This window comes from Melanerpes formicivorus, unplaced genomic scaffold, assembly GCF_026170545.1.
Source record: "Melanerpes formicivorus ecotype bairdi unplaced genomic scaffold, bMelFor1.0.p_v2 SCAF_33, whole genome shotgun sequence".
Taxonomy (NCBI): domain Eukaryota; kingdom Metazoa; phylum Chordata; class Aves; order Piciformes; family Picidae; genus Melanerpes; species Melanerpes formicivorus.
The window spans coordinates 3,325,388-3,339,888 of record NW_027142385.1 but is presented as its reverse complement, the minus strand read 5'-3'; the positions used below and the strand labels follow the sequence as shown (position 1 = coordinate 3,339,888).

At 47.2% G+C, this 14,501-nt stretch overlaps 1 protein-coding gene across 1 annotated transcript in view; it reads right to left on the bottom strand.

Moving 5' to 3' along the window:
- The window catches only part of EEIG1 (estrogen-induced osteoclastogenesis regulator 1), a 39,981-nt gene that overhangs the window by 15,721 nt on the left and 9,759 nt on the right, over nt 1-14,501 (bottom strand). The window contains exons 3-4 of the mRNA XM_068155659.1: nt 1,435-1,555; nt 1,086-1,115 (exon numbers count right to left, since the gene is read on the bottom strand). Coding sequence (XP_068011760.1) covers nt 1,086-1,115; nt 1,435-1,555 — 151 coding nt within the window. The remainder of the gene's footprint in view (nt 1-1,085; nt 1,116-1,434; nt 1,556-14,501) is intronic.

The following is a 14,501-nucleotide window of genomic DNA, read 5'->3' as shown; positions in this document are numbered from 1 at the left end:
AGTGAAAGGGAAGTAGGTTAGAACATAGCCTGAATAAGAGCCCAGGTTAACTCCACCACGAAGACATGCCTTCAGGCTTCCTTTAATTCTGCATTTCCAAGTACTGTGGGAAGCCTGAGGATGGACTGCAGGAAGGAACCAGCTGGTGCATTTACTTTGTCTCAGAGGCGTGTCTCTTTCTGCAGCTATGCTGCCCTCCCTGGACAGGCAGCTCTGCAGAATGGAGGCATAACCTCCCCCTCAGCTTGAACGTAGTGAAAAAGAAACTGCCGGCCCCAGAGACCATGACCTAATTAGCAACAAAAAAGGAACGGTGTGAGCAGCCACACTGCTCTCTATTACACAGCACAGCAGCGCACAGGCATGAGCACAGCTCACCCTGCAAAGGCAGCCACCTCTGCACTCTCAGGAAAGGTACTGATCAGAAGAAATTCTTACAAGGTCATGCATGACCTGAACATCTGTTTATTAGAAACTAGCAGCAGTGACTTATTTTCAAACAAACATGGTTTCAGGCTCTGTGAGAGCTCAGCTTCTAAGCCAACATTGTCTCTTGATCCAGAACAAAGTGGAGAAAGGGGTGGCTATTGTCTCTCCCATAGCACAGGCAAGAACACAGTGGGGAACAAACCAAAGCTAACATCCCTAACTGATCTGTTTAGGTTTTGCCTTGGTGTCCCCTGCATGCTGGAGGGCAGAGATTTCTGCTGTAGTTTCTGCCTGCACTCCCAAGGCAGTGAAGTGCCCACCCCAGCCACAGCTGGTTGCTGTGCTCTGAAGAACTGGAGTCTGTGTCTTTATGAGCGAGACGCAGCCAGAAGCCAGAGAGTTCACATCTGACTCAGAACTTCCCCAAAGTTTGAGGACATGCAGATCATCTTCCCAACCCCCTTCTCCAATCCACATCCAGTGCAATCTGGATCCTGTCCCAGCAAGCTGAATTTTTCGGGAAGATCACTTAACTCAGGCTTTAACTAAGAACTAATGACCCTCCCTGCAGGCTGCCTGACACAGCAGCCGCTGGTTTCTAATGGTGGAAAGCAGAAGACAAGTCCATCACCACTCTGTCCTTTCTCAGCTCTTACCTTTGAGTAGGTTTTTCCGCCCTTCAGCTCCTATAATGGGAGACAAAACAAACAGGAAAAGCAGCTATTATGTGTGCTGGGGAAACAGGGGGAAAGCCATTACTCAATCCTGGAAAATCTGCTCTCAGGATTTCACAAACCCCCTGGTTGCTTCCACCCTCCATCAAGCACTCTTGCTGGAGAGAGAGAAGCTCCATTCCAGCCACATCCTGGCCCTAAACAATCTTTCCTTCAAACCACTCCCCATGCAATTCTTCTTGCTGGTAAAAATAAGCAGCTAGTGGCCAACACCAGTGCCCATGGTGGCCAACAGCAGTCCTCCCCGAGGCAGAAGGCAGACGATGCTCACCTTGCGGACGGACACTCGGCAGACGCAGGGGTCCAGGAGTCCTGTGGCTGGGTTGGCACTCATCTTGCACACAAAGGTGAACTTCTTTCTCCAGCGGACACAGTTCTCCTGAACTTCCTCTCTATATGAATGTAAAAGAAAACCACAACAAAAACATTCTTCAAATAAAGCTACAAAGCTAAAGCAATCCCAACTATTACCTTCTTTAAGTTATTATTTAATGACGCCTGGGTTGCAATGTGGCATCTGAAGCGTCTTGACAACCTGTGAAGAGCCTCTACCACACAGCTGGGTTGCAATGTGACCTGTGAAGATCCTCTACAACCTGTGAAGATCCTCTACAACACAGCTGGGTTGCAATGTGACCTGTGAAGATCCTCTACAACCTGTAAAGATCCTCTACAACACAGCTGGGTTGCAATGTGACCTGTGAAGATCCTCTACAACACAGCTGGGTTGCAATGTGGCCTCTGAAGATCCTCTACAACCTGTGAAGATCCTCTACAACACAGCTGGGTTGCAATGTGACCTGTGAAGATCCTCTACAACCTGTAAAGATCCTCTACAACACAGCTGGGTTGCAATGTGACCTGTGAAGATCCTCTACAACACAGCTGGGCTGCAATGTGACCCGTGAAGATCCCCTACAACCTGCAAAGATCCTCTACAACACAGCTGGGTTGCAATGTGGCCTGTGAAGACCCTCTACAACACAGCTGGGCTACAATGTGACCTGTGAAGATCCTCTACAACACAGCTGGGTTGCAATGTGGCCTGTGAAGACCCTCTACAACACAGCTGGGCTACAATGTGACCTGTGAAGACCCTCTACAACACAGCTGGGTTGCAATGTGGCCTGTGAAGATCCTCTACAACACAGCTGGGTTGCAATGTGACCTGTGAAGATCCTCTACAACACAGCTGGGTTGCAATGTGGCCTGTGAAGATCCTCTACAACCTGTAAAGACCCTCTACAACACAGCTGGGTTGCAATGTGACCTGCAAAGATCCTCTACAACACAGCTGGGTCCACAGCACCTAAAACTGCACCACACAAAGGTGTTGGGTTAGCATCAAGCTTTTCACCAGTCAGTACAGGTAAGATCCACCGTGGTTACAGGAAATCCAAACCATCTCGTCAGCAGCTTTTGCCTTCAGAACTCTCCCAAGCTCTCAGACATTTCCTGCTCAGCCAGTTTAGCTCATACATCGTCCAGCCTGGATGGAGCCAGCCTCCGTCACTGAACTGGGCTGAAGGTTTGCAAGCTTATCTTCCTATGAGGTGTCTGCTTTGTACAGCCTCTGTACAACAAACATGCTGTTTGTCCCAGACAGCTTGTCCTTCCCAGACAGCCATCCTGCTTCTTACGCTGGGACTAAGCCAGTGAGGACAGCCAGCTCAAAGGAGGACAAGTGCACGTGGACATGCTCCTGAGTGCATGCAGACAGGACCATAACAAGCAAACATTGTGCTTCAGATCATGGCAGGGATGTCAGACCATAAAGAAATCCCAGCCAGGGAGGAGGTGGTTTTACTTGCCCAGCCTCTCACCAGCCTACCCCAATCTCCAGCTTTAGCCACAGGAGGAAGAGAAGAAGCCTTCCTGAGCACAGGAATTGCTTCAGCTACAGCTTCAGCAGAGTTATCAGAAGAAACTGGATTTCACCCTTCAAAGGGGGCTGGTTCAAAGAAGCCTGGAAACAAAGTGTGTGGATCCTTTCATGGGGCTCTGTTTCCCCACTGATCCTCTACAGGGCCTGATCCGTTTATGGCTCAGATCCTGGACCTCAGCCTATTAAGCTCTCAAAGTAATGAGGCTGGGGGGAGGGAAGGGAGGGCATTTTGACAGCTATGAGCCAGCAAGTTTGCATCTCGCTCTTATCTCTCCTCTTAGCACAGGACAAAGGGGCAAGGGCACCTGATAAAGTGTTTGCTTTAGCAGGGAAAGGGAGGCTTCCCACCATCTGACCCAGGCACAGTGCAAGCCAGAGAGATTGGTGGCAAAGGGGAGATCAGTCAGCCTTGTTACTGCCTCGGCTCTCCTTGGAAGGAGGGGCAGAAGCTGGTGTGCAGCCCAACAGGGCAGACATCAGGGACTGGATCCTGGTCCCTGCAAAGCTGAGAGCTGTTTTGAGGGGCCTGAATATGCTGGTCAAGGCAAACAGAGAGAGCACAAAAGGGGTAGCTGACAAATAACTGAAACCTGTAATCCTCTAATACAGATAAAGGCTGATCATCCCTGTTTAGAATGTGGGAAAACAGAAGGCAGCATTTCCTTCAAGGCAGTGAACTTTAACTCCTTCCAGACAGAACTCAGGCTATTGAAGTCACTGAAAAAGTGAGAGGTCTAAGGGCTGAAAATACCTTTGAATCTGGGATTAATTCAAGATGAGATCTGGTTCTCATCATGCCACTCTCCAGCTCTTTCAGAGAGCAGAAGAAACACTTCCAGAAGGATTAAAAAATGCTTAACCCATAATAAAATACTCACTAAATAGCCAAACTAGGCAGATTGCAGATGTGAGGTGCAGATTGCAGATGTGAGGTGCCTTAAACCTGACTTAACAGTTGGTATCTCCAATCACCTAAAGGAAAGAAAACTCAGATACAGAGAAAAAAAGGAATCCAAAAGAACAGAAAAATGCTTGCAAACACATGCGCTTCAGAAACACAAGGAGGGCACATGGGATGCCCAAAACACCAAATATTTTAGCAGCATCTGTCTTCTTTAAAGAGGAACTTCTGCAACTTCTGCTAAGGACACCAGAGCTTCGAGCAGCTGGAAAGCAGCTACAAGGGATCCTCAGATCCGACAGGAACAGCACATTGCTGCAAACCTCCTTCACAAATGTGGCTCAGAGCTCTAACTCCTGTCACAGGCAAGTACTTCAGTGACTAAGCTCCAGCTCCTGGGCACCCATGGCACGCTCCCTGCAGCCACTTGGCCAGGAGGATCATCAAGAACTGCTCTAGCATGCAGCTTTCCTTACTCTCACCCACAGTACAATGCAGCCATGATTAAGCATCTGCTGGATGCCTCTAAGTCCAATGAAAACTACTTCAAAACATGTCAAGAAGTACAGGTTAGGAATAAAGAGCTTCTTCATAGCTAATCTGCTGTTAGCACAAGCTCTGCTAACAGATATTCTGATCCTTGAATCATAGAATGGCTCAGGTCAGAAGGGACCTCAGATTATGTACTCCAACATCCCTTGGGCAGGGGACACCTCTCAACTAGATTCAGCTGCTCAAGGCCTCATAAACCTGGCCTTAAACACTCCCAGAGAGGAGGAATTCACAACCTCCCTGGGTAACCTATTCCAGAGTCTCACCACCCTCGTACTGAAAAGCTTCCTAGATCCAGTCTAAACCTACTCTGCCTCAGTTTAAAACCAATCCCCCTTATCCCATTACTGGACTCCCTTATGAAAGGTCCCTCTCCAGCCATCCTGTAGGATCCCTTCAGGTATTGTAAGGCAGCTATAAGGCTCCTCCTGGAGTCTTCTCTTCTCCAGGCTGAACAACCCCAACTCCCTTGGTCTATCCCTCATACCAGAGGTGTTCCAGCCCTTGGATCATCTTTGTGGCCCTCCTCTGGACTCATTTGAACAGTTCTGTGTCCTTCCTAGAATGGGGACACCAGAACTGGATGCAGTGTTGAAGGTGGGGGTCTCAGTAGAGCAGAGTAAAGGGTCAGAATCCTCTCTCTTGCCCTGCTGGCCACACTCCTCTTGATGCAGCCTAGGATACAATTTCCCTTGTTAAGGATGCACACTGGCTTTCCAAAGCTGCTGCAGATACCACATAGCACAAGGGATTAGGGAAAGGATTTGAGGGGTAATGTTACTCACACCACTGCAAACGTGGACCCAAGCTGCAGATGCATGCATAGCTGGGGGATTTTTGTGTCTTCAGAATAGTCTGCACAGGGCAGAAAGGAGTTTACAAGATAAAATGCAGAGCTGCTTTCCAGTCACAAGTTTCACAGTCATTCAACAATGACTTTCCTCATGGCTTTTTTTTTTCCCTTCCACTTTAAAGAGTGGCTTTTAAGGGCGAGTGCTGGAGCTGTACCATTAGACAAGCAAGTGACAGCACTATTGTTTCAAGCCAGGCTCTAAGAAATTGGTTCCACATTTCCAGAAGAAGGCATGTGGGGAAGTGATGGGCTTTGTCTCTCCACCTCCCATCAAGCTGGTAACTACAGAACACTAAAATAGACAAAAAGTGGCCTCAGATTTGTACGTTGCCCTAGAATATTCCCTGCTGTACAATTAGGAACCATCGCAGAAGAAACCAAAAACACACCAGAAGTGTGGTGAGGGCTGGACTGAGAGGCGTGCTTCCTTCCATCCTAATCACAAGGCACCTAAAAGCAAAGCAGAAATTAACAGCTTAAACCCAGAAGTGTCTAATTTTAAGCTTTACTCTGTAGTTGGAGTGCCAGAAATAGCCCAGAGCGCTGCCTGGTACGAGGTGCCAATTCAACGGGTCCTCTGAAGTTTTCTCCTAAAAAATCTGTCTGTGCCATTTTGCAAGAAGCCTCCCAGAAGGTTGAATCTCTGCCAAGCTAAGCTTTGCCCTCTTCTGACTTGAGACTTATTCTGAGGAGGTATATTTAGGTCTGGAAGAGTAATTACAGAGCTTTGAATAAGGCAATGCAATCCTGCAGCAGCTTTTGTGAAAAGCAAGAGTTCCAAAGCTGCTTGGGCTCTTCCAATGCTGAGGCTGCTCATCTACCTCCAGCTCCTTGACTGGCCAGAAGGGACACTTTAATGCATCCCCTAGCCACCATCCTACTCTTTGAGAGAAGATTTACCAGAAAGAGAGCAATCAGAAGATCTTTCACCATAGATAGCTTGAATCCCAGTAATGGGAACGATGCACAGCGGTGACCCACTGCCTTCCCTACTTTTACAGAAGCAGCAGCATGCTCAATGAGGCCACCAAGGGTTTGGGTCTCAAGGCACAGCCTTACAGCAGCTCTGGGGACAGGTGGAGAAACATGAAACAAACAGATTGTAGAAAATCCACATTCACCAGCTGTGAACAGCAGCACTGTTGGAGAAAGCCACAAAGCTCACCATGAATGCAAGTTAGCTAAAGCAAACACATTCAGAAAAAGGCCATGTATACAACCCATGCTATCTTGGGCCTCTCCCCCACATGAAAACCTAGCTAATGAAACACCAGAACAGAGATTAAAACCTTCTATTTACAGACTGCAAGCTGAGTTGTGCCCAACTGGGTATCACACTTCAAACACCCTCCCCGCTGCAACGCTTAGGAAAGCAGATGTTCCACTCTCACTTTATGGCAGCAGTCACACATAAGACAGTCAAAAGTCTGAAACATCCGAAGGCCAAAGGCTTGCTAGGAGGGCAGTGACAACAAAAAATATCTTTCTAATGCCAAACATTTCAGTAGAGCAATGTGTCTCAGTCTGAGGTTTCATGTATGGGAGCAGATGTGGGCAAACCTCAGGCTAAATGAGACACCATATAGATAAGCGCATACAAAGAGCTTCTTATTCAGATTTCCTCCTCCTCATCCACACAAAGGAGGAGGGCAGGCTTTCCTATTTCTGATGCCCAACCCACATGCTCACTGTCCCCCCTCTCAGATGTGGATCTGTGTCATACCCTTCAAGCAGAACTAATCCTCCTGCCTGCTCGCAGCAGACGGTGCTCTGCACCCTCCTCCCTGGTTCACCACTGCATGCAGGAGCACATCACTGAATCAACATCCTGATCTGATAAGGCACAAGAAAGACACCACCATTTTAAAGAGGCCAAGGAACAAAGTCCCAGCTTATATTCATTTAATGTGACACTGAAAAGCAGCTCTCGAAGGGGGCCTGGCACATGCCAGCAGTGGGTCTTTTGGGGCGGAAGGTAACAGCCTCAGTGATGCAGGCACAATCCTCTCAGTCAGAGTGGGCTGAGCTGAGGGAAAATCAAGTTATCCCAGCAGATTGTATCTGCAGGGCATGTTCTACAGCATTTCTTTACACAGCTCTGCTTTCAGCTGCAGAGACCCATCGTTGAGACAGCCTCATCTTGTCCCCAGTACTTTGAAGGCTGAACTAGAGCAGGATCACCGACACACCCCTAGCCTGGCAAAGATGGAATGATCCTGTGTTATACTCCAGAGAAGACAGTTACTATTTTAACCAGGTTATCAAGTGCAAAGCTGTAGGAAGAGACCTTTGGTAAAGGCAAAGAAAAAGTCCCTGAAAAACCTGTTTTGAAACTGACTTTCTAAGCTTCTGGGTCAGTAACTGGCATTCACACCACTGTGCTAGCAGCATGCCAAAATGTGTACCATCCTACAGACACAGCAGGGCCTGCTACAAACACAGCCTAATCACTGCCTAGAAAGCACAGAAAAATACAAAGGTGGCTGAACACATGTATAGCAAGCCTGCATTTAGCCATTAGCTGGTTTAAATGTATGATCCAGAACCTGTAGGCACCCCCAAATAATGGGCTTAGGACAGGGCACTTCACTGCAGCACATCTATTATGAAAGAAAACTGCAGCTCCAAGGCTTTGCCATCCTGATGCCTGGCAAGGAAAAGGAGAGAGATCAGCAGCAAAGAAGATGCACCATCAGCAGACCTCACAGCAAACAGCAGCTGGGGAATCTATCACACCAGTAAAGCCCAGAGCTGCCATCTTTTCCTTTCTTGTCAGGCTCATGCAGGCCAAGCACAGGTAGAAAGGGGCAAACACGAGGCAGCTGTAGGTGCTGGGAAGTTCAGTGGAAACATATGCTTGGTGCCATGGGTTAGCTGTTTGGGTGGGTTGGATTGGTTGATGGGTTGGACACGATGATCTTGAAGGTCTCTTCCAACCTGGTTGTTTATTATTATTATTTCCTAGGAATGAGAGGTGACACACCATATTCCTCAGGGAACACCATGCAGGATCAGAAAGAACCTCATCCAGATGCAGGATGCATGGAAATCCACGGCAGTTTAACCTGGAGGTGCACAGCTTTACAGCTAGTTGTTTACACGGAGGGGTTCTGCCTTCCCTGACCAGAACAGAAAGGGCTGCTGCAAGAAGCACTCAACAATAAAGTTACTCTGTTTTGCCTGGGCTTACATCACTGAGCAGAACAACTGCCAACCAAAGAGCTGGATGTCTCCCCCACTGCAAACAACTCTGTATTCTCCAGCTGACAAGTGCTGGTTGTTGTGTAGTAGACATTAGCAGTTATGATGGAAAAATGGCTCAGAGACAGATGATGCAGAGTGTGTTACCAAGAGAACTAAGGAAGCCTTTGTCATGCGAAACAAGTCTTATTTGGAGGTTTCACTGCAAGTGTTTTAAGCAAGGGCTGAGTAGCAGGGTCATCACATCTACCACCTACATGCAAAATTCACTTCTGGATTCCCCCAGCAAACCCATTCCAAAGGCCCTTAACAGAGAAGGACACCTAGCCACAGCTCCCTCTCGGCATCAGCTTACACCTGCTAAGTTTGTTCTCCATTCACACCAGAGGAGAGGTCCCTCTGGACTCTCTAAATGCCACATTTGAGCATCAGTGCTTTTGAAATGAAGCATCCACACGACACAGCATTTTCTAGGGGGCACATGGCAAGCTCCAGTACTTCTGGAAGGCTTCATCATGCTTGCTCAGTTCTGCCTCACTCCAGGAGATGGACATCCACCTACTCTTGCTGTTTGCCAGCACTTGGGGAGGTGGGAGAAGATCTAATGAGGAAGGAAGAGCAGGGGAAAGTCAGCTCAGGGAACCAGATTCCACTTACACAGTTAGCAGCACAGCCTGCATAATCCCTGTTTGAATGGAGAAGACACAAATACAGGAAAAATGATTAACAGCAACTAGACAGGAAAGAAAAAAAGCTAATGGGAGAAAATTTAGCCACAATTGAGAAGCCAAGGTAAGGAACAGTCAAGAACATTTCACTGGGGGACAGGGGACTATGATGACAGCACTAAGTATGTGAAAGGCAAGTGAGGAAAAGAACTGGAGCAAAAACAGTGAGGCAGCATGAAATGAAAACAGGACAGAAACAATGGTTTTGAAATCCTCCTTAGGAATAAGCTGGTATCTAGCAGGCAGGCAATGGACTTTTTATGGCTTTAACCTCGTTTCCAGCAGAAGCCTATTTCCGCAGCAGCACAGCTTTTGAACTGCACATTACAGTTCCCTCCACGGCAGTGATCAATCTTGATAAAGGTGCACCAGTACAAGCCAGGGAGAGATAATACCTAGTGGAGAATGGGGATGGCAGTCAGTCACCAGTAGAAAACCCTCCAGCATCAGCATTCCTTGTTGTGTATTAACAGCTTCTTTGAAAGGCAGTAACTCAGTTATGTCTGGACTCCAGTCACATGCACCCAGACATATGTCTTTTATAAGTGACAGACATGAAATCCAGCACCTCACCCAGAATGTCCCACAGGCAAAGGCTTTCCAATGCAGCCCATCTCATGTACTCCAGATCACTGCACTGGGCAGCCACACCCTCCAGTATACCCAGGGCTTCCAAAACCTAGGATTGGGGTTTATTTCAGAGAGAAACAATTTCCAGCCATTCTTTGTGTCCAAATCTGAAAAGCTTGATGCATCTCCCAACATGATGTTAAAAATGCCACACAAAAACAATGGGAGTTACTAAAATGCAGCATGCCTATGGAGAGTGCTACAGCAGAATTTGCATAAAGGAAAAAAGTGCCAAATGGAGCAAGACAGTTACAGAATAATGGCCCTTTAAAACTTAAGCTATAGAACAAGTCAGATGAGTTTGGGAAAGGTAAGCAAGGGCGGAGCAGGCAGAAGGCAAGGGGAAATCATTCTAACAGACTCAAATGCTGAGCAGCAAGGGACATGTACATGGCACTGTACAGCCAGGACATGCCCAGCAGAGCCAGTCTGCCCTGAGGAATTTCTAATTTACATTTTGTCATCTTGAAGCAGAGAAGAAGAGGCAGACATCAGGAGAACAAGGACAAGAGGGGACTGTAACAGTAAATGCTGCGCAATAGATCTACTGTTACACACTGTGCTGAAGACAGAGCAAGCCAAAGCAGCGCACATCCAAGGACTTCTTGCCACATCTACAGAGCACGAAGCTCTGCTTGGTCACAGGCCAGGGGCATGTTCCAGGAGCAAAAACATCACAAGCAAAGCACCACCAAACTCTTAAGTGTAAAGAAGGGAATAACTGGATAGATGACTCAGGCAGAGAAACACAAGGCTGTAATGCTGTGCGCATCGAACGCTGAAAGACGCATTTGCCTTGTTGGAACGCTGATCATACACTGAGTCACCACACCAACTCCTACTTCTATTGTTCTGATAGACTACGTTGGAGCTGGATTAGCTAAGAGCAAACCATGTGCCAGGCTGCCAAGCCCACCATCAGTGCTTCCCTCTCTTAAGCAAATTCACAAGGATTCCAGTTACAGAAGAAACAAGAACAACTCTGCACTGTAGAATAGAACAGAATAAGACCAGACCAGGTTGGAAAAGACCTTTGAGATAGATCTCACTTGAGTTTGCCCAGCTCAGACACCAGCTACTACACTCAGGCCAGTGTATGTTGGTGCTGCATTCTCCTGCTTGTCTCAGCTGTGTTGTTCCTTTTGCTCCCGTGGTTGATCCACGCTGCAGAAGATTGGGCCATCGTGCAGTTCACACCCAGAACACTGAAGAGCTTGTGTAACTCTGGGCATGAATACCTTTCAGATCCAATTTTCCACAGCTATGACCACTTGATCAAATGTTCTCTATGTGTAAAGCAGGCATGGGGACAACTTCAGTAAGAAGGGCTTGTGAACTCTTACCTACACCTCCAGCCAAGTCAGCTGGAGTTACAGAGGACGAGCAAACCCAAGCTGAGAAACCTCCAAATAGGATGAAGGACACGGAGGGAGTGGACGCTCAGGCAAAATACCAAGTCAATAGCACAGTAAAACACACAAAAGTTAAACAGTTAAAGAGGTGGGGAAAAAAGAATAAATAAAAATCCTGACTCTCCCAGGGCTTGCTCACCCTTTGCACAAATCACAATTCACCTTTCCCCTGTGGTTGTAACAGACAGAAGAACTAAAACTTCAGAAAGTTCCAAATGCTGCAGAAAAGCTCTTTAAGGTTTGTTCTGTGCAGATGCTTACAAGATTAAGGTAGATCAACCCACTGTATTTCAGAGTCAGTGCATGCCTCTCTATCCCATCATGATACAGGCTTTCTAAGCCTTTCCCCTTCTGGCAGACCATAGATGTAAGATGAAGAGTCACTGATTATCCACTGCTGATGTATTATAAACTTTCTTCATCCCCTAAGTGTTAGCTGGCATCCTGAGGGATTCCACATTTGCCTTTTGCTGACTAAATATAAACTCTTGGTAAGGAAAGACGGTGACATAAACTGCAGCAAGAAGAACTCTGCTGATATCCCTACCCACACAGGGTACAAGACGTGGCTGCAACTCCAAGAAAGCTGGGTCTGTAAACAAGATGCTCTTACAGAGAAAAAAGCAAGCTACTTTTTGAAACAAAAAAAAGCCCACCCAAACACGTAGGCCTCCCAGAAAAATCAAGACATGGGTCAGCTCAGTACTCCAGGGCTTTGGTGGGATGGTGAAAATGGAAACCCTGAAGGGAACCAACACAAGGCTAGGAACAACATCCTTAACCCAAGTGATGTGCACTTGTAGGCAGAGGTAAAGCTCTTTGCCTCTGAGGCAGATTTATGGCCCATTAAGACATACTGCTGTCAGTTAAATGCCATGGTTTTGCCACTATCAACCCTGCTTCAACCAGGAGAGTTTAACAATATAGCTGTACCAGCCAAGTCTTTACAGAGCAAATTAACCTGCACAAGAGGCCAAGTTCATTTCTGGAATACTTTCTTTAATATCATGTGATGTAACATCCCTGCAATTTGGCTCAAGTGCACTGAAGAGCCCTTCAGTAAATAAGCTGCCTGAAGTCAACCCTGCTGCTAAAAGTAGGCTTAGTTACCCAAGAGGTAAACACCCTGCCGTGTCCAGACGTGTTCCCCCATGAGTCACTGCTACATGGTATACATTTAGTCAAAACCAACACAATAGTGCAGGAGAAAGCCCTTTGCATGCTAAGAGCAGCTTTTTCATCCCCTGATGAATAGAGGTGCTTTATGGTGGTTCCTTTATAAAAGCACCCTTCAGCAGGACAAACCAGGTCACTGGTTGCAAGGACAAGGTACAAACATGTTCTGTCTGAACCTCAGTTCTCTCTGTCACTATCTATCACTGCTGGGGTTTATCAGCAAAGAGTGTAATCAGCAGAAGAGGTTTGCAAATTAGAAGTGGCTGCTGAATAAATCCCTGACTGGTTACCATACTGGTGGTGACAGGCTGGGATTTTTAGACCCCAACTGTCCCAACTCTCTCTTTCCTGCAGCTCTGACTCTGGAGTCTGTCAGTGGCAGTGTCATATTGAAGTACCAGAACCAACAAGAGGGGAGGAGAAAGGGGCAGAGCAGTCAGGGCTGCTATTGCTCCTCTGGAGCCATAGCGCGAGACAAAAGCCTTTGTCTAAGAAATAATTCTCGTGATGCAACTTGTCCTAATCAGAGAAAGGTAACTTCAGAAATTACATCTTGGTTAAAAGCAGAATATAGCTTGGCATTTTGTGAGAGCAGCCAGTGCTGGTTAAGTCCCTGGGAGATAGGAGCAGAGGCTCCCACGGCTCTGCTGCCAGAAGCGGGTTTGTGAGGATCACAGAGTTTTTACCTCCCCTGTGGCTGTAGGCTACAAACTGTATTCAGACACGTTCCCTTGATTCTCCCCTACTGAGAGCAATGGACATGGGGAGATGTGTATGCATCACTTCTGGGGGGAAGACAACATGCAGATTTGTTTTGGAAGAAGAGACACACTCGCAGAGAAAGCAGGAAAAGCCATCGCTATAAACTGCGTCAGAAAGAGGCCTTAAAGAGCGCGGTGGCCAAAGAGAGCACAAGCAGCTACTCCCTGTGCAGCAGGAAAAGGGGATTCAACAAAGCAGAAAGGCAGCAAATGTAAGAAACAGTTGTAGGAAATCCACTCCTCCACAAGACAAAGTTTCCCTTGCGGCAAGGAGCACTGCAGGCTACTGAAGGCACAAGATGAGCGGCACTGCACTTAAAAGGAATTCAACATTTATGCAGATGCAATTGCCTGGTGTGATGGAAGTAGGAGATAAACCATAAAAGGCCGCTGACAGAAGCCAGGAAAAGAGCTTCCCACAAAAGGGTTACTGCATAATTAATCTGTAACAGGCAAGACTACCTCTGAAGATTCCTGATTGCTTAGCCTGGAAACAGGACACCTTCACTGGCTGGGGTTGACCTGGTGCAGCAAGTCAAAGTCAAAGTGTGAATGCTACTGCTCTGTTCCAGGGCTATGGAGCATTAAGAGATCTGGAATAATTGCTGAATTATAAGTATCTTACATTCCTCCCTCATATTCTGTGACATGCAGGCAGATCCTAGGCAATGATGGGAAGAACAGGAACTAGCAGCAGAAACAGAAAAAGCACAATGAAAATGTAGCCAAGCTGGCAACCCTCTCCTCATCCTATACACCTGTGAACAAATATCCACTGCATACCACCATACCCCACCCAGCTTCACCTTTGCTCTTTCAAGCATGGATAAAGCCTGAAAGAGTCTGATACGAGCCCAGGGAGAAAAATAGTGTCAAAGCTTGAGGCTTTTCCAGACAAGCCTTTCCTTCCCCCCATCCAGGCCATTTGCATTTTCATTTTGATGAGCAGTTCCCTTAAGGACTGGAACCAGAAGTGACTGTACAGAGAACACGACAACTGGGAACCTTCAGCAGGGTTCGCGCTGTTCTCCCCATTTTGTACTCCTCGTGCTCTCAAACTTCCTTTCAGGAGGAATAGAAACTCCAGCAGCAGGCAGGAGCACAGGTAGGCATGTGCTGACCAGTCTCATGTGGCAGCTGCTGAGGGAGTCTGTTGATCATTAACCCAATACCCATTAGTGAAACATCTTACCGCAGTCATTTAATACTAAATTTTATTCTGGAAGCAAAATGGAAGTG